Below are 20,773 nucleotides of genomic sequence, written 5' to 3' on the forward strand. Positions count from 1 at the left end.
AGATCCACTTCTAAGTAGCTACCCAAAGAATGCAAGAACATTCTTGCATTCAAAAGGATATATGCACTCCTATGTTCATTGCAGCACTATTTACATAGCCAAGTTGTAGAAACAATCTTCACCAGAGCAGTAGCTTAAAAACATGTGGTATATATAGATATATGTATATCTATCTATATATAGATATAGATATATGTATGTATCTATACACACACACATACACACAATGGAATACTAGCTAACGATAAAAAAGATGAACTTCTGCCATTTGCAACAGCATGGATGGACCTGGAGGAGATTATGCAAAGTGAAGTAAGTCAGGAGAAAGACAAATATTGGATGATTTTACTCATGTGGGATATAGAGAGATAAAACAATGGAACTGACAAAACTAAACTAAAACAAACCCTAGAAATAGGATTGTAGAATTGAGGCTACTACAATGGAAAGAAGGGTAGGGGTGGGGGCTCAGGGAGGAGGGTCCCTGTGGCCTGGAGTTAAGGACTACGGGTACTTTGATGGTGGGGGTGGTGTGGTAACATACATCTAAGAAGGTGTGAACCTCTTCTTCTAATTCATATGCAGTGTTGTAAACCAAATACCTCAAAATAAGAAGAAATATTTTTAAAAGATTCTAGAAAGAAAACAGTAAAAAAAAAAAAAAAAAGAAAAGAATATGTGGTATGTATACACTATGGAATATTTCTCTGCTATATAAAAAGATAAACTCCTGCCACTTGTAACAACATGGATAAGACCTAGAAGGTATTATGGTTAGTAAAATGAGTCAGACAAAGACAAACCTTATGAATTAATTCAAATGCAGTATATAGAATACATAAACCCAATGAATTAAATAAAACAAAAATAAACTTTCAGACTATAAGACCAATTAAGTGGCTACTAGAAGGGATGGAGGGAGGATCAATCTGGGAATTAGGGTCAACTATACATCAAAGGACAGAATTAGAACTGTATGTAGTACAGACAGATGCTGATTTATAAACTTCTATAAGGTTATAAAGCAATGTGTTACTTCAATAAAAACTTTTTTCATAATGGGGCAAGAATGGTAAAAACCAAAAAGCTGTAACTGGTAAATGTTGACATGATCATTTTTATTTCTAAATTACCGTTTGGTATCTTACCTAACACTTGCATCAAAGACCAACAGGTGACACCAAGAGGAAGGGCAAACCAGTTTTTGCTGGTTTTGTCCTGAATGTTTCACATACTGTTCCTGGTCATCTGATAGCCTAAGTTTTTTCTACTTTATAAAACTATGTCATGAAAATTGGGAGAGCAAGCAAACATTGCATCCTTTTCAGAGAAAAATAATAATTAGCTTACAATGGAATTTCTAACAACTCCATGTGCCTAGTTGTTTAGTTATTAACTTCATTTCCTTGTCAAGGCAAACATTTATGTGTCAACCAGTAACTTATGGCCAAACGGGAACAATCTTATATGCCGATTAAAAGAATTTTATTAGTTAAGATGTTACAATTATTTATGGTTTATCATAAGGTTTATGCTTGGTATTTCTAATTTTGATTAGGTGTTTTATTAAAATATATCAGTTTATTTTTCCTAATTCTGTTGGAACTTTTAAATTGATGTGCTACTTGCTTTCATTAAAACTTTTTCCCCAACTATAATTTCAGCAGCTCTAAATTATAAATCTCCCAATTGGCCTCTTTGGTCACAGTTTCCAGGAAAAAATGAAGCCAAATATCAAGAATAAACACATTCCCAGAAGTTGAAATTGTTGAAAATCTCATGGGTAATTTCATGAAAATGGTATTTCCTACTAAACAGGAAAGAGATTGGAGTTTGAGAAAAATTACAGTGGCTTTTGCATGGTCCCATGAAAAATTTTTTTCTTAAAAATCTTACAGTTCATTTGACTGCTTAATGCCTGGATTTAAATTGTTGGATATCAGTATGAGTGAGAGGCCTGAATTACAGCCTGATTTCTTTTTGCAGGTACAAATGCAGGCTTGATGCAGGCCTTGGGTGGTAACAAGGGAAAAACAAAATGATTTTTTGACTCCCTCTATAAGGAATCTTCAGTTTTAAAATTAAATTTAAACTTGCCAAACTCCCTTCACATCTGGCCCAGATGTGAGCTGATATGTGGTTCCCACTGCAAAATGTATTATTCTTTATTATAGCTGTCACATCTGGCCAGCCCACAACCACTGCAAGCCTCCTGGGTAGCAAGTTTAGCCCAAGCAGATAGTTTCAGAGAGGAGCATATGTTTAAGGCACATGCCCACATCCAGTTGATGATGGCTTCCTAAGCTGCTGCTCTAAAAAAAAGCCATACTAACCAAGTGGGTAGAGGAAGCCGTGGGTGATATTCAAGTCTGGTAAGTAGAAGGAACACTTTTGGCTCTCAGAAGGAGCAACCCTGACATCAGCCCGCAGACAGTCTGAGACATTGAGAAGAAGCAATGTGTTTCCCTGCTGAAAGAGAGGAAAGAGAAAAAAAAAATTACGCCCACATTTGTGGCTCACTCGTAGCCATATATGGTTTGTAACTTCCCTCGAATGTTTTTCATTTAACCTTTTCCTATTTTCTTAGTGAATCAGGTCTACGCAAGCAATGGAAATTGATGTCTTCAGCAATGTTTTCTTCTGTGCTTCCCTTCTGGTTAGGGACACCAGGAAGGTAAATCAAATACACCTTGGCAAGGAATATTTTGCAGAACAAAACCTAAACTGAGAGCAAAGAAATAATGGGAGCAACTACTAAAAACCAGGATCCTTTTCAGGATTTAACTTTTATGTGACTGATATATATCGCACTTGCCAATAAAAACAGAATAAAATATAAACAATTCATTTTTAAAGTACAGATATGAACTATGTATAGTTGGGTAAGGACTTCTAATCAACCTAAGACTAATTAAAAGAAAGTATAGCTGTCTAAAATTATTTATTTGAGCATTTAAATAAATTTGTAGGTATGCTTCATTTATCATTTAACATGGGAATATATATATTTTTTACAATTTTCTTTGTAATTCTATTTAAAGACATATACATTAGGGCCGTCCTTGGTGGCGCAAGGGGTTTAGTCTCAGCACTATGAAACAATCCGCAGGGACTGCAGGAGTTTCATCCCCGACCAGGGAGCTGACCCACATGGTGTGGCACAGCAGACCTTTCCTGTCTCACCTGCTGCTCCCATCAGCAGTGTATTTCAGGGGATCTGCCTACTTTGCTCCCCACTCTGTCTCTGGTGAATCCTCTCCCACTCCTGCACCTCTGGCCTACATCCCAGCTCTTACATGCATAAACAAATAAATCTTAAAAAAAAGACTAATACAATAATTATTCACTAGCAGCATCCTAACCCACACATTTAAAGCAATACAGTATTGCCTGATCCTAGTTTGATTAGCCTTAGTAAGTAAACATGTTTCTACTTTTTTTCAGAGATTTTCATTTATATGCCCATGACTTCTCATAATGTATACATTCTTTTTTTACATAAATTATATTCCCCATACAATTGCAACCCCCTTATTTTGACCCCAATCCCTCCCCTCCCCGCACCCCACCCCCCATAATGTGTCTCTGGTTCATAGTTGTTTGTTGATTTTGATTTTCACTTTCTTATAGTTATTCATTTTCCTGGTCCCTTATTTAAGTTTTCTAGTTTCCTGCTATATTACTCAGCATTCAAAAAAGATAAACACATGCAATTTGCAGCAACATGGATGGCGCTGGAAGGGATCATGCTCAGCGAAATAAGCCAGAAAGAAAAAGAAAAATACCGGATGGTCTCACTCATAGTAGGAATGTATACATTCTTAACAAACATTTCTAAAATTTATAAAAATGATTAAAATAGGATATCCTTATTTTATTCACTGCATTACAATAAAACAAAAATCAGTTGTTGTACCTAAAATGCATGTGGTAATAGTTTTGCTGTGTGTGTGTGTGTATGCATGTATATCAAATCATCATGTTGGACACCTTAAACTTACCTCAATAAAGCTGAAGGAAAAATAAATAAGTAAAATGCATAAGCTCAATTCATAAAGGATAAGGCAATGTATACTGTGTGCCATACTCTTAGGCAAGAGAGCACTGTGATGAGGTATATAATGGGCAGGAGCAGAAGACAAGGGAAGTCTGAGGAATGTCAAGCAGAGAATGTACCCCCAAATGTTCTGCAATGCTCCAGGTGGAAAACACTGTACAGATGTTGAAGAAACTTCTCATCTGACTGAAAACATCTATCTTTGCTCCCTTCTGAAATCTTATTATAAAGACAACAATGATGAAAAGACACAAAGGATGAAAAGACATTTCCAGAAACTGGAAATCAGATAAACATTGTTTACTGTTGTGACCTGACTCAGATCAGGTCCATCGTTGGGGAGAGCACAAAGAAGTTAATTCCTGTTGTGAAACCTCAGAAGGGTAGAACTTGGAGTCTCATAAGACAGGGAATGTGTGTAGAACTAAAAGGAATAGGATAGACTGAGACTGTGAAAAAGAAGCCAAGCATAATGCCCAGTCACTGAAGAGGCTGAATCAGAGGGACAAGCAGACTACAGGACACAAGGCACCCCAGAGAGCAGGTGTGCTGAGATGAAAACAATGAGAGCAAATAAAAATCTATATAATGAATGGTAAGATTCCTCAATCTCATTTCCCACATGTACCCTTATATGCTGAGTCAGATTAGAAGTTCTTTTTGTTGTTTGTTTAAACAAACCAAGAAAAAGAATAATTAGATATTTCTAGTGGGAATCCCCAATAAAATGGCTGGTTCTCATTGTGATCAACCTATACTAAGTCTCTCAACTAGCAAGTTCCAGGAACATAGTTTAGTGACTTACTCTTAAAATGTGGGCTGACAGCCAAGGGCCACGAGATATTTGGAAAAAGTGGGGGAAGACTCAAGAAAAAAAAAAAAAAAGAAAATGGAGATAGCAAAAGAAAACTTACTGTCAGAGAGATAGGACCATATATGGCATCCCCAGGGAAAGAGCAGAAAGCACTAAAAAAAATAATGGAAAAGGTAACAGAAAGAGATCTTAGAATTTAAATACTAATACTAAAATATCCAATAAGATCTAGAAGATGAAGTTGCCTATATCTCTCAAAAAGTGGAATTAAAGACAAGAGCTAGAAGAAAAGTAGAGAACATATAAAAATACTAGTGGACCAGTCTAGGAAGTCTAATGTCTTATTAATCTTAAAGACATAATTTATCTAAAATTCTAAAGCTAAACCATCAATTAGTGTAGAATAAAAAACATTTTGAGATACATTAAAAAATGTCCTCTTCCCTACTTCCTCTTTTGAGGATGTTCCTGAGTGATAGAATCCACCAAAACAGAAGAAAAACCACAAAAAAGGTGACATTTGTGTTAGAGACCATAGATTTACTCTCAATGTCTATTTTATTCCCCTGGTGGCAGACACTGAAAAGCTAAAAACATTTGATTATATTCTTTCAAATATATATATCATAGTAAACATCTCTGAATGACAATTTTTCTTCATTTGGCATAAAGGGGACATAAAGATGTAAAATGGAAGAGTCAAGCTATCCTTTGCTGACTAAGTCAACCCCATGACATCCAGAAAGTTTTAAGTTGGTATTTCTTACCCCACAGGTTGTGGTATTGAATACTCTAAAACTTCATGTTTAGTAAGTTCTACAGGACATACATGTAAGCCTTAGAAACATTCTCCATAATGTAAGTAAAAGTAACTGCCTGCGTTCAACATAAGGACAGCAATACTAGGAAGAGACAGGAAGGGGCCTCTTTTATAAATGGGGGATTTTGCAATAGTCAGCCCTCTAGAAGGATGCAGGAGAGGTAAGCTCACATTTCTGAGTCTTGAGCTCTTGTGAGAAAACAGTAAACCCCGACCTCAGCATCTCCAAAACACACACACACACACACACACACACACACACTCATTCCTGCCATAAGACTTCCTTAAAGTTTTTTAAGCCAAGGGATAGAAAGTCAGGAAAACAATAAATAGAACTCAGACACTGAGATAAATTCTGAACTCCCTAACTCTCAAAATTCTTCAAAAGAAGTAGATGATGAGTGCAGACAGGAAAGTGAGATGTTTTCCTTTCTTGTCTAGCATGGGTACAAAATAGAACTGACAGAAAAATTCTTTTTATTGAACTTATAAACTCATTTGACCTGTAGGCTAAATGTAAAAACCAAAGTGTATTTATTTGAATTGGATAATTATTATGCTGCTGTATGGTAAGAATAATAATTATATATTTTAAAATTATTCTGGTCATGTGTCTTTTTTCCTACAAAGTAAATCATTCCTCATCATTAAAAAAAAAATGGTTGCAGCACACAATGATACCCCTATTTTTTAAAGACAAACAAGAGTGAATCAGCTTTTATAGTATCAGAGATAACAAGCTTTAGAAACTAAAAGGCTTTGTAAGAACTTAAGGATATGGGAGATAAGTACATGTATGGTATTTTCCAAAGCTGACTACATTTCTTCTCAGAATATGCCCTATTGCACAATAAATTTCTGAAATATATTTTAAATCATTAGTCTTGCTCTTATTTTCAACTTTTCACCTAGCTACAGAGCTAACAGCTCTCATCTTCCTACTGAGTAGGCCCGACAGTGATCAACCTTAATGGTTTTGAAGCAGTTGTTGTAGGACATGACTTGAAATCACAACTACTTCCCCAGAACTCTTCTGAGATAATAACAACAAAAATTAGAAAACCCACCAAAACCACAGAAAAACAAAAGCTCCATAAAACTTAAAGGCACATGCCAATTGGGTCCATGCTCCAAAAAGTGCTTATTTAAAGTCTGATTTTTCAAACAGAACTGATACAACATTTTTATGTGAATCTCAAAACATCCTTGTATGTAATTTTCTTGAACCACAACATACTAACAGAGTAATTTCTGAATTAGAAAGCAGAAAATTGCTAGAATTCCATCCTGTCACAAGGAGGGAGAAATACACAAGTACTTCTGTGGGATCAGTGAAAGGACAGGAACTTTTGGTAACAAAGAAGCTAGTTTTAAAACAATAACAAAAAAGAATTGTACTAAACTTCTTCTTAGCCAGAGACCACTTCAAATCTCTCTGTCTTTGACTTCCGCTAAAGCTCATATAAATTCTGGAATGTGAGATAGCAGGGAAAAGTACTAAAACCACAGAAATTTTCACATAACCCCTAGGAGTACCTGAACTTTTCAGAAACAGAGAAATGAATAGTAAGACTGGTCTTGAATATATTGCCCTTCTCGAAAATGAAAAAGAAACTGTTGTAAGGGATAAATGACTTCAGATTACTGTTTTCATAGTATATTTCACAGTATGTTGAAGAAAATCACAAACAACGGTTGTGCACATTAATAAAGAGATGTTGCCATTTACCACACATTGGAACTCAGGTCATTGCCAAGTGTTTGCCCAGGCTGGGAAACAGCATTATTGCTCTCCTTCCACTGACCACAATTAAACCTTTGTCAGCAACAGAGCTGGCTTTCTGAACAAAGCTTTAATTAGCAGCAGGGAAAATATGCCTTGTCTTTCTCCTAAAATCTTGAATTGGAATTAGAAGAGTAAATAAACAGGATCACTTCCTTTTCCATAAAAAGATGTGGCATCTCTGTACACTTACCAACCATAGTAGTAGGTTTGGGTTTGTCATCAATTTTTGAATCTAAAATAGTAAGATTTTTCTCGCCAGAATAAAGGGAAAAAAGCTGATTTACCCCCTGTGATGGTTGATATACCCCTCTGATTGAAAGTTCTGCTTTGTCTTTAAATCTTTATAAATAATAACTGAGATTAATTCACTCAATAAGAATTTATTGGGCAGCTTATTTTTGATGTGCTGAGAATATGTTAAATAAAACCATTCCTGGCCCAAAGGAGTGTTTAGACTGATTTTTGGCAGACTTTGACTTTTATTTAATTTATATTTCCCTGGTTGCTAATGAGGTTCAATTGCTTGGCTCATATGCCTTGCTCATTTTAAGTTACAGTTTGTTATTCACTTGTTTATTGGTAGAAATGTATTATTCTATTTCCTAATTATTTATCTGAATAGTCATTGTTTCTTACATGCAATGCAAATATATTGTCCCATCCATAACATCAGCAAAATCTATCTCCTCTGCATATTTTACAGTTGTTTTGGAGTCCTAAGAAATCCTTCTCTAAATGGAATGGAGATTCCTTAAAAAACTAAGAATAGAAATACCATATGATCCAGCAATGACACTCCCAGATATTTATCCAAGGAATATGCCCCCTCCCCACTATGTTAATAACAGCATTATTCATGAGCATGAAAGCAATCTAAATACCCATTGGGGGATACCTGCATTAAAAAAAAAAGACATGCTGTTTTTTTTTTATACTCAGTGGGATACTACTCAGTCATTAAAAAAGATGAAATCCTGCCTTTTGCATCAATATAGATGGAACTTGAGGTAGTTTTGCTATGTAAAATATCAGAAAGTGAAAAACAACTATCAGATAGTTTTTCTCATATGTGGAAATAAAATAACCAAAGCAAATGAACTAACAAAATACTACAAAAATAACTCTTAACTATAAAATATTAGTTATCAGAGGGAAGGGGATGGGGTGAGGGGAATGATTAGGGGGTCAACTTGAGAATGTGAATGTCATTAGGATTTTGGTGGTGGCTGCAGTGAGGCATACACACCTATTGTATGAAGTTGTACTACGAAGTTGGTACAGTATTATAAATCAGTGGTAAGTCAATAAAATTTTATTCCAAAAGAATAAGAAATCTTTCTCTATCCTATAGGTCATAAAGATAAACACAAAGGGAAATATGGATTTGCAGTTCACATTTAGTTCTGTAAATCTGCCAGCAATTTAATTTTCTATATGGTATGAAGTAGAAATCTAATATTTTCTTTCTCATGGTAGCCACCTTGCTCAGTGCCATTTATTGAAAAGGAGTTTGCCAGGTAGTGAAGAGGGACAAGGATTTAAATGACTGGCTTCTCAACCCCAGTCTGGGAGAGGTCTGTGGCAGCATACCTGTACTTTTAAGCCCAACATTACTTTTTAGAGTGCTAGATCCTTCAGGAAAGGATTTCTACCAATTCACATTGTGTTCCTGTGCCTATGACAGTGCACAACAGATAGTAAAGTCATTATTCAGTAATCAAATAAATACAAAGACTTTTACAAGTTACCACCACCTTCTAGGTAGGAAATATCTTCTACTTGGGAAATATCAAGTGAATAGCACACTGGCCTCTGTGCTTCCTATTGAATACCTTGAAATCTTTTCCTTACCTGACTTACCTATTAGTCAATTGACCTGTAAACACTTCTTAAGTTCCCCAGGCAAAATAATGTATTTTCTTTTGGTACCCACACGACACCTAAAAGTACTTTCAAGTAATACCTGGGACACTGACAGTTTAGTAGGCTGTCTTTGGGACTCTATTGCAAACAAAATTCAACTTTCAGAGTATTAGTGAAATACACATTTTTTTCCAGCCCAAGTGGATCAATGGAACTTACCAGAGGGTTAGGGATGGTATAAGAGCTCCACAAAGGCATCATGATAGTTTTCCCAAATCCACTGATATAGTCCCTGTGATAAAGGAGACAGTGTCCTTTGTTTTCCTGCATAACTCTGGGCCTCCCAAACGGCAAGTTTAGTTTCTCTGTTGCTGATTCTATAATAAAAATATTTGTGAAATTAGCTAATTTTTCCATGCATAATGTCTTCCAATCTCTGATGATTTATCATTTGCTGGGTTCTCTCTCTCTCTCTCTCTCTCTAAATACACACACACACGCACACACACACACATACATATTTACATTTTAAAAGGACAGGTTTATTAGGGAAAGGAGAAAGAAAAAAGAAGCACCTGCACAGTCACAGGTGGGCAGGAGAGCTGCCTACTCTTATAAATATTTTACATATTTAACCAGCTTTAATTGTCACATGTACACCTACCCTGAGGAAGGTGTCATTATTCCATTTCTATTCTACAGATTATAAAACTAACTGTTTAGCCAGGCAGTTCAAATCTCACAGGACATATTTGAAGAGATAAAATATTGAAATCCAAAGTGCTTGCTTTATAGCAAAGATGACCTACTTTAATATTTGTCATAGGAAAACTATTAGGGTTTAATTAGAAGTACATCCTGGGGTACTTATTTAATTTTACTTCTCTGTCTTTGTAATCTAAAAATCCACTGATTATTAATGGTTAAAAACCCTGCCCAGTATTCATGCCATAGAATAACTCTCAGCAGATTATAAGAATTATTAAAACAATCAACACACATTTACTGAACTCTTACTATGAGCCAGGCACTAGTCTAAGTATACATACATGTTAACACAATCTTCACATCTTCTACATACATGTTAACACAATCTTCACATCTAAGTATACATACATGTTAACACAATCTTCACCTGTGTAAAACAGGTGTCTCCATTTTATAAATGGTGAGACAGAACTAAAAAGAACTAACTAATGCAACAATATTTAAAATTTAATGAGCAATAATATCTCTATAGGCCACTTTTCTAAATTCTCACCATGGATTAATTAATTAATATTTACAACTACATATAAGTGTTTGCCATTATTATTAATGAAGAGACTGAAACACAGAGAGGTTAAGTAATTTGGCCCAGGTTACACAGCAAAGATAAAGTGCAGGGTGTTTTATTTTTATTTATTTATTTTTTTAAAGTAGCAATCTGTTAATTTTTTTTAAGATTTATTTATTTATTTATACAAGTACTGGGTACAGTCAGAAGCGCAGGAGGGTGAGAGAATTCACCAGAGCCAGAGTGGGGAGCAGAGCAGGCAGAAGGAGCGAAGTACACTGCTGAGGGGAGCAGCGGGCGCGGCAGGAGAGGTCTGCGCGCCATGTGGGACCCTCCTCTGGTGGCCAGGGAGCAGCCGGGGATTGAACTGGCGCTGCAGAGGCTGTGGGCAGCTTTGCAACCCAGCGCTCAACCGCTGCGCCACCGGGGAGGCCCTGTAGGGTGTTTTAATGAGTCTTTTTGTACCACTAGCTTCTGTGGCTATCACCTCCAGCCTTGATGGTGTTAATATGGAAGGCACTTGGGAGCATGGATACAGGACACGCATGTCTGACTGTACACATGGGGCATGGGTGTGTACATGTGCAAGTGTGCACACCTGAACCTAGAGGTCAGGGATGTAAAGATGGCTGTGGGAGGATGGCTAGGAGAAGATGAGTGACTACAGAAGCGGCGAGACAAGAGAGCCCTGACAAAGAGAGTAAAGATTTGTGGGGGGCTGGGAGGCTCAGTTGCCTGCCTGCCTCCTAGCTCATCCAACCCCCTCCTCAACACACCTGGCCTGTGCCTGCCTCCTTGTTTGTCAACCTCCTGGTGTGCCTGTGTACTTGGTTCCCTGAGAGAGCATTAAAGCCTGTAAAATCCACAGAGGACTCCAGGACTTTCTTTATCTGTCTGCCCAAGTGAGTAGTGTACCTGCCCTGTGCATCCTGGTACTAGAAGAAGTAAACATAGAACTAAACCCCAGGCAGTTTGGTTGGTTCAAATTCAAGAAAGGGAACAGCAGACTGTAGATGAGGCACAATCATTTCAAGGAATTTGTTGCATTCTTGGAATAGTTATTAACCACCCCATGCTAGCTATTGCTGTTACTAGATCTGGTTATTGTTGTTTTGACCCCTGCATATTAGCAATAACATATTGCTTTTATATGCTTTTATATTCAAAAGGCCTTTTGAGCTTAATTTGGAGAATCCTACCAAAGCCAATTGTGTTTTGTTAGGTCTAATAAAAAACTCACATGCTTTCTATGACTTACTTTCTTCTGGTTTGAGATTTAGTCTTTCATTCACAGATGATAGAACAGTTTCCTGAAAGATAAAATGGGAGAGGATGGGAGAAAGTAAGTCAAAGTAATAACACGTTTTAAAAGGTGATCAAGATGATTTCTGCAGAAATTACATAGCTACTTTACTCCTGAGCAAAAAAGCCAGACTAACTTTAGTTTAAACTCCAGTTCTGCCACTTAGAAACACACAGGTACTACTACTCCCTGGAATACTCTGTTCTCTGTGGGCGTTGGCAAAGGCATGTGTGATAATGGGGCAGAGCATTCTGACTGCAGCTGGAATCAGCTACTATTGATCAATTAGAACAACTTCCCAGTGCTTCTCAAGCTTTAACATGCATACAACTCACTTGAGAGTGTTGTTAAAATGCAGATTCTAAGTTAATAAACCTGGGTTCAGTGGGACGAGAGATTCTGGATCTCTCACCGCTCACAGGTAATGCAGGTGCTGATGCTGGGACACACTTTAGCAAGGGCATTTTTTACAGAGAACTTGGGAGTTTGCAAACAGACAAATCAACTTTTTGTGACTTCGAGGAAGTTATCTAGTATCTCTCAGCCCTCTTTATCACTAAAATGAAAACTAAAATACCCACTTTGTAATCTTCATTACTATTATTTTAAATGGTGGTTTTCTTGAGGTTATCTGCAACAGTAGATAGGAAACTAGGTTTACTCTGATCTTCTGCTGTTCTGTGGATTTTATTTTTGTTGAGAAATTTGATTGGACTTTGTCCCTTAAAGTCTCTTTTGGTTGGTTATTCATTTGGGGCCGGGGTGGGTAGGGGGGACGTAGCATGATGTTACTTTTAGAATTAGAGAATGCCATCTTCTCTGATCCCTGCCCATAAGAAAACAGTTCTTACCTGAAACAAGTGAGGTATTCGTTTACCTCTCCAACCACACATTGGATGTGGCATCAAATGTGTTACAGTTTCAGCTCGTACACTCCTGACAACTGGCCTCCAATTCTATTCTGAAATCCCAGTTCACTCATGTGCTCGAGTTCTTACAGGTTAGCTTGATCATTGCATTTACTAAGTGATTGCATGTATTCAATTGTATTTTAACTCCTATTTTAATATTTTTAATCTCCTTGCCTTTGGTGAGGCCTTTCTTCTCCCTAGAATCTCATCTTGTTGATAGTCTTCTGGGATCTAACATCCTGCTCCTGAACTCAGCTTTGGTCTGATTCACTAAAAAAACCTTCCCAGTGCTGTATGCCAGCCAGCTTCCCAGAACTGCCTGTTGGGGAGTCTTCACTACTACCCAAAGGAACACCTCCCACTTTGGGCACTTGGCTTCTTGCTGAGCAGACTCCACAATGCCTACACCCCACCCCCGTGTCTCCTGCTTGCTCCCAGCTCATTCTGCTCTAAATAACCAAGCATGACAATCTGCTTCATAGCTGTAAGGGGAATAGTTCATGACAGGAAATCAAAGAGAACTCCAACATTCTACTGTTTTGGTTAGTTTGCTCACAATGGAATTAATTATTTCCAAATAGTACTTTGCAGTTTACAAAGCATATTCACATATTTAATCTTACACTGTACCTCTGATTTCTAAACATGGTTTCAGGGCAATACATACAATTACTTAGTAATAGCTAAGCTAGAACACAAACCTGGTTCTAGACTAGTTGGCCCCTTCACATTCTGATAACACTTACATTTGATAATTCAGGGCATTTACATCCTAGATCATCTGTGGGCACTGAAGTAGTAAAGTCACAAGTAGAAGACTTTGACACTTCTTCTGGATGGATTGGTTTATAAAAAGGTTCCTTCAGAAGATGGTTCAAACTACCATGGGTACCATTGTTTGGTGCTGGCCGAATGTGTAGAAGATCTGTTTTAAAAAAATAAGTTCAGGATAAAGCATTGATATCTATGAGGAGATGGGAAGAAATAAATGCCTACTGATCACATCCTTAATAAATTCTTTTGTAGTGCAGTAATGGGCTGCATTCAGTTCACTGACTTTCTCCTAAGAGTTTCCATCACGAGTCTAGAGAATAAAACAGTTCCATGAACTGTGTCTGTTCCTCTAGAAAAAAAGCATTAGTGAATTTGCTTAATACAGAGAGAACATTTTCCAATTTTTTAATAAAAAGAAAACATACAAGTGTTTTACAAAGATAGACTTTTAAGTGGCTCCTGCTAAGTTTCATTAAATACATCTCTCCTAGAACTGGATCCTAACTGGTAGCTTCTATATATTGTCACCTTTGTCCCAAGGTGACAAGCTCAGCCTTGGGAGCAAAGAATTTAAATTGTTAAGACTATACACCATTTTTTAATTGGATAATTTTTAGTCTCTAAACCACATTCAATTAATAAAAGCCAGTGGGCAAGATTAAGAGAATTGTGAGTATGTATGTCTGAATTCCTAAAACTAAAGATGAACTGCAACTTACTCATTGCCTCACCTACATAAATGATTTGTAAATATGATGGTCTGAGGCAAGCATGCAGGCAGAAAAGTATATTAGAGTCCCTAAAACTCTAATTTTTTTAAGGTTTTTTAATACCAAACTTACTAAATGCTTATCAAAATAGGACTTTGTTACCATCTTTTTATGCCAGATGCTTTTTCCCTGTAATGATAAGAAAATACTTGAGGTATTAGTTGTATTTTCCTGCTTTGAAATATTAGAAGTACAATTTTATTTACCTAAGTTTTATTAAATTGTCTTACCATATAATAATAAACAGAAAAGCAAATTTCCTGAGATCTAATGTTTATCATTACTAGAAAAACAAAAAGAATTCACTCTCATACCTGAATATTCCTCACTAATAAATAATTATTCCTTATCTTTTCTATTTTCTGTCTTCTTAGTGCAGAATATCCACCTCTGGGATTCACTTTACACAGAAGTACTTACCACACATTAGGTTATATACTTCAATATTTTCAAATGGCTCGACTTCAGTCTTCTCTTTAAAACTGGGTCCATGTGCCACAAAGATAGCCTAAGAGGCAACAGTCACACTATTACTATTTAAGACTATTCTTAGATGCTTTCTGAACTCAAAAACTGATGCTGGAAAAAACACAATTTTCCTTCTGTCACAGCTCTTTGATTTGTCTTAGACCTCTGTAAGGATTTCTTTTTAGATTTGAAATTGATTTTTAACCATTTCCACCTGATATTTGTACCAATCCTAATGAAATATAACCCTTATGAGTTTTTTTTTTTTTCCTACATCTCCTGCTTCCACAGCATCTGAGACCTAAACATTTTAGATTGTAAATACTAGAAGTGTCAAACAGCGATAAACAATTCTTTTCTGGTAACAGATATATATATGGTAACAGTATATATATATATATATTTTTTTCTAATACTTTGACTATCTTGAAATATATATATTTCAAGATAGTCAAAGTATTAGAGTTATAGGCTTTAACACAGTAATCAAATAGCACCCTATAATAGAGAAGCACCCTGTCTCCAGAGATTTTTCAAGTATTTACAAAGAGATATAACTCACCATGACAATGTTAAAAGCTAGAATATCAATAACAAGTCTAACACATCTTTTTTTCCTATTTGGAATGGGATATGTGGGGGGTGTGGTCTATTTGGGATGTGTAGAGGGCGCAGGTGGGTATATTAACAAATGAAATAAGGTAATCAGGTTGCGAGAATTATGAAACTTCACCTATGGGGGAATACCGAACAATTTTACTCATGGAATTTTACAAATAATTTCTTCCCTGAGCTCCCACACACATCTGGTTTCCTTTCTTCACTAACTCTACTTCTAGATCTTTTTACTAGTAACTCTTTTTCTCTCAGAAATTCAAATAGAAATATTTAGGGCTTGGGGGCCTCCCTGATGGAGCAAGGGGTTAAGATGCAGTGCTATGAAGCTATCCGCAGCCACCTGCGGATGAGTTCAATCCCCATTCAGGGAGCTGACCCACATGGTGCAGTAGACCTCTCCTGTCTTGCCTACTGCTCCCCTTAGCAGAGTATTTCAGTCAATCTGCCTGTTCTGCTCCCCGCTGTCTCTGGTGAATCTTTTCTTTTCCTCCCCAACCTCTAGCCTGTACCCCAGTCCTTGTATACATAAATAAACCTTAAAAAAAGGGGGGGGGCCTCCCTGGTGGCGCAGGCGGTTGAGTGCAGCACTGTGAAGCTGTCCGCAGCCTCCGCAGTGCTAATTTGATTCCTGGCCGGCCAGGGAGAACCCCACATGGTGCGGCAGACCTCTCCTGTCTCGCCTGCTGCTCCCCTCAGCAGTGTATTTCTTCAGTCTGGCTATTCTGCTCCCTGCTCTGCTCTGGTGAATCCTCTCACCCTCCTGCGCATCTGCATATACCCCGGTTCTTGTATAAAAATAAATAAATCTTTAAAAAAAAAAGAAAGATTTAGGGCTTACTACTCAATCTTTATCTCTACCTACACTTTGTCCCTAAGGAAGTTATCTCATCATAAACTTTCTAAATAATTTATGTACCTAAAACTCAGCTTATCTCTGAGGTAAATTCTTTAATTACCTACATAACATCTCTGTATGTCTGGTAAATATTTCAAATTTAACGTGTGAACTCTACTTTCCCTTCTAATCAGCTGCGGCCAGAGTCTAACATCTTCCCAACAGTGTATGAAGGTTCTCTTGGCCCCAACACATCAAGCATATTCCCACTTTTGGGCCTTTGCACTGGTTGTTTCTTCTGCTTGGGATACTTGTTCCTTGAATATTTGAAAGTTTAATTCTTTCGTCTTCTTCTAGTCTTCTGTTCAATGTCATCTCAATAAATCTTACACTCTCCATCTTATTCAAAGTTGTGCAATGCTCCCCCATGGCACTCCAAAAACACCCCAATTTCTACCTATTAAGCTTTACTTTTTCTTGAGTTCCTATAGTACTTATCCTCTAACATGCCAGATAATATATTCCTTTAAAAATGTCAGTCGTCAATATCCCTGCATTAGAATGAAAACTTCATGAAGACAGGGACCTTTATCTGTTCATTCAGATACATTCAGGACTCCTGAGTAGTGCCTGTAAGAGTGGATGCTCAATACATATACATTGATAAATATTCATCAAGTTAAATATCAAACAATTATAAAAATAATGTTCAATATATATTTATTGATAAGTATTTTTTCAAATTAAATATGAAATAGTTATCAAGTAAATATTTTTTTAAAGCAATGTTACCTCCATGCTCTTAAACTCATTGTCATAACCATGGTTGCCTCCTCCACAGAATGTATTTCCTTTAGACCTATAAAGAAATAACATTATATTGTGACAAATATATCGACATGAGACCATATTGCAAACTGATCTTTAATAGACTTTTATTTAGCTTCTACCTATATATAAGTAGATTTTTCTGTGAACAACAGCATGTAGTCATTTTCATTTTAATGTATGTGCATAACCACGGAGGAACAAACAGAATGGTAAGAGAGAAGGAAAGAGAACTCCAGGATTTATAAATAGAATTTAAAAGCCTTTAAATCTTAGATATTAACAAAAGGATAATAACAAAGGCATAAATTTGAAAAAGGAATTTGAATGAAAAAGGAATTTGTCTTCAAGCTTATCTGTCCCTTTACACATTCATGGCTGCACGATTAAGAATTAATTTAAGGGCCTCCCTGGTGGCGCAGTGGTTTAGTGCTGGGTTGGGAAGATGCCCGCAGCCTCTGCAGCACCTGCTCAATCCCCAGCCCCCGGGGCGAGGGTCCCACATGGCGCGCAGACCTCTCCTGCCGCCCGCTGCTCCCCTCAGCAGCGAACTTCGGTCCTTCTGCCTGTTCTGCTCCCTGCTCTGGCTCTGGTGAATTCTCTCACCCTCCCGCGCTTCTGACTGTACCCAGTGCTTGCATAAATAAATAAATAAATAAATAAATCTTTAAAAAAAAAAAAAGAATCAATTTAAGTAGAACTGAGGCAACCAGAAAGGGAGGGGAAAAGGCTACAGAGCAATGGGGGAAGGGACCCCATTGGACTATGAGAAGAGATTATTGGTGCATTTGTGGTGGGTCTGTTGTGTTGTGATAATATGAATTTGAAGAGGTGTGAAACTATACCGCTTAAACATATATAGTTTTCTTAAACACTACCTGATTGATAAATTTAATTTAAAAACTTTGACTAATATATTACTTTAAGCATTTTAGATTAAATAGTATAAAAATATGAATAAATAATACTCACAGAAAGTCAACTATAATGCTTGGTAAGGAGAAGTTATATATTCTGTGAATTCGGCATTTATATTTCATTTTTGGTGCTTTCTTACCCAGGTTAGTGCTCTTCAACTCGAATGAACTATCCAAATTTAATTACCTTGTATTCTGCCTACTTTTTTTCCTAGTATCTTTATCTTTGAATTAACAATAAATACATTTAGATTGTTTTCTAAGCAGCCAAGATTTAAATTGGGTCTCTAACAGGGGAAAAAACAAAAAAAAACTTTCTGTTTTCAAACATTGACCTTAAAAGATTTCTCTCATTTGCTTCCCTACTCCCCAGGACAAATACTCACACAATGTTTTCATTTGCTTTTACATTGTAGGTCCAACTGAGAGCAGGACTTTAATTTGTTGTCTTAAACAGCCAACTTTTAAAAAATTCATAATTGACTCTCACTCAGCCTAAATGAAAATAAATTGCAAAATAAAAACTCAGTGAACAGCTCACACTTCAGTCTTCCCAACAGAGGAAAAAAAGGAGAGACTAAATACTATATGGAATGGGGAAATTGGAGGAAGTATTTTGTAAGGGGGTTTAAATTCACTTACATAAGGAGTCAGTCAATTAACTGACTTAGTTAATGCCAACAAAATTGTTGGCATAAGGCAAAAGTTGTTTAAAATATTTCTATCCTCATTGCATAGATATTTGGCTTCCCAAGATTACTAGAACAACTTGATTAAAGATAATTAAGTCCTAAAGTCTGAGTGGGAGGCTAAAGTAGTCATTAATTAAAGAATGAAAGGCTTTTTGAATTAAATCATTGGTATTTTTTTTTAACTTATCTTTTACTTTTCTTTCTCAGAAAAAAATCTAGTTTTAAAAAAATGTTTTCAAATCCTAGCCCAACTGAATTAGAGAAGTTTAGTAAATATTGAAGCAAAGTTATTTGGAAGCAAAAGACAAAAAGTATTATTTGAAAAAGTCCTATTTTCTATTGTTTCCCAAGTGAAAATTTTAGAAATTTGCTCTTCTAACTGTTCAAGTTTATGTTTTCCAACCACTTTCTTGGCTCTGAAAATTACATATAGAAAATGGAAACTTGTGTTTGGAAAAGATGAGTTGATCTTATCTATCATAATTTAGCTCAACTTCCAAATACTATATGAAATCTTTTGAAAACTAATTCACTTTTATCTTCTCCATGTGTAATTAATAATATGGAGTCAAGCATGGATTTCTCTATCACAGTTGAGTAACGACACAGTTGGGGGATAAGTAAGACTTCTTTCCTGGTCCAATCAGCTGTCAGGCTCCCTCTTTTTCTTTCCACTTTCCCTTACTTTTCTCTGTTACTGCCACCATTCTAAGCTAGATCCTCTTTATCTCTAACCTGAACAAATTTCCTAATTGGTTATTCTCAATTGGAGCTTCAGAATCTTCCCACGCCCCCCCTCCTCCCACACACACCCCTAATCATATTTAACACTATAACTGTTGGAAATGGAAACACATGTTTTAATAAGTACAAATGAGGGGCAGATATGATGAGCTGGTACAATCCTGGAAAATCTGAGTTCTAAGTTCACCATACATACTCTCCTGATAATGTGCTACCTACGTAATCTTACCATCCTCCATAGCTCCACAGCCTTCCTTGGGACTTTCATAATGCTAAAGAATGAGTCACACATCTTTCTAACTGGTTTCCCTGCAACTCACTTTGACCATCTGCCTCCTTATGGCAGCTGGAGTGAACACCCTGAAATGCAAATCCCACTGCATTGACCGCCAGTCACATTGTGTCTACGGATTGTCTCTTATTTTCTTCATGGCCAGAGTCACACTCCTCAGTCATGAAGAGAAGGTGCTTCCTGCAGCAGGCAACTTCATTCACCCAGTGCCCCAGTATTACAGAACTACATGAACTGTCATCTACTTCATCTTTCTAGACCCCTGATTATTTCTCCTCTTTCCTGGGCAGAGCATTTGGAGAAAGCAGCTCCAAGAAGACAGAGCCTGTCAAACCTCAAGGTTTGGCAAGCCTATTAGTACCTTCCAGCAAAGAAAGGTGGTTCCTTTCCTCCTGCAGACACAGTCCCCTTCAGGGCTGGGTTAGATTTCTGTTCCGCTTATCTTCTCTGCTCAGTGCCGCTGTACAATGCACAGATTGCACAAATACATAAGACAGACCTGCTGTTTGGGGCAGTATTTACCTTAATTCAGCCTGAGTTTTCAAAACTCAGAGAAGGAATCATACCTAACAGGAAGCTTTCTGACATAGGCACTTGGGGAATGTAATCATTCTTTTCACTTGCTTGAACCTTGTACTAGGGTCTAGTGCAGCGGTTGCTAAAGCTGACTGTAACTGTTGTCTACCTCCCTTCTTCAGTGAAAATCCTGATAATGTGTACTGTATCTGTTATCTTTAACTCTTAAAAAATGTGTCTGGCATGTATTTGTCAGTTTCCAATCATAAAACAAAAAAACTACTATTCATATTTTTAATAGGGCAATTTCACAAATCTTCTGTAGTATCAAACAGCTGGGTTTCCCCAAATTGGTAAAATCTAACATATTTTAAGCAAAATAAAGATCATGATTATGAAAAAACAGATTTACATTAAAGAATGAAATTTACTATAATATTGAAAAGGAAATCTAATCTAGTTTCTGAATATAAAATATTATTAGTAAAG

The 20,773-nt window shown here is 36.7% G+C and overlaps 1 protein-coding gene across 1 annotated transcript in view; it reads right to left on the bottom strand.

The window, feature by feature from the left end:
• The window catches only part of ENPP3 (ectonucleotide pyrophosphatase/phosphodiesterase 3), a gene marked incomplete at its 3' end in the record, with an annotated part of 74,855 nt that overhangs the window by 10,431 nt on the left and 43,651 nt on the right, over nucleotides 1-20,773 (bottom strand). Inside the window, exons 16-21 of the mRNA XM_084228812.1 lie at nucleotides 17,088-17,154; nucleotides 14,795-14,882; nucleotides 13,577-13,755; nucleotides 11,875-11,926; nucleotides 9,560-9,717; nucleotides 2,334-2,466 (exon numbers count right to left, since the gene is read on the bottom strand). Of these exons, the coding sequence (XP_084084938.1) occupies nucleotides 2,334-2,466; nucleotides 9,560-9,717; nucleotides 11,875-11,926; nucleotides 13,577-13,755; nucleotides 14,795-14,882; nucleotides 17,088-17,154 (677 nt within the window). The remainder of the gene's footprint in view (nucleotides 1-2,333; nucleotides 2,467-9,559; nucleotides 9,718-11,874; nucleotides 11,927-13,576; nucleotides 13,756-14,794; nucleotides 14,883-17,087; nucleotides 17,155-20,773) is intronic.

Source organism: Talpa europaea (genome assembly GCF_964194135.1).
Source record: "Talpa europaea genome assembly, chromosome: 2".
Taxonomy (NCBI): domain Eukaryota; kingdom Metazoa; phylum Chordata; class Mammalia; order Eulipotyphla; family Talpidae; genus Talpa; species Talpa europaea.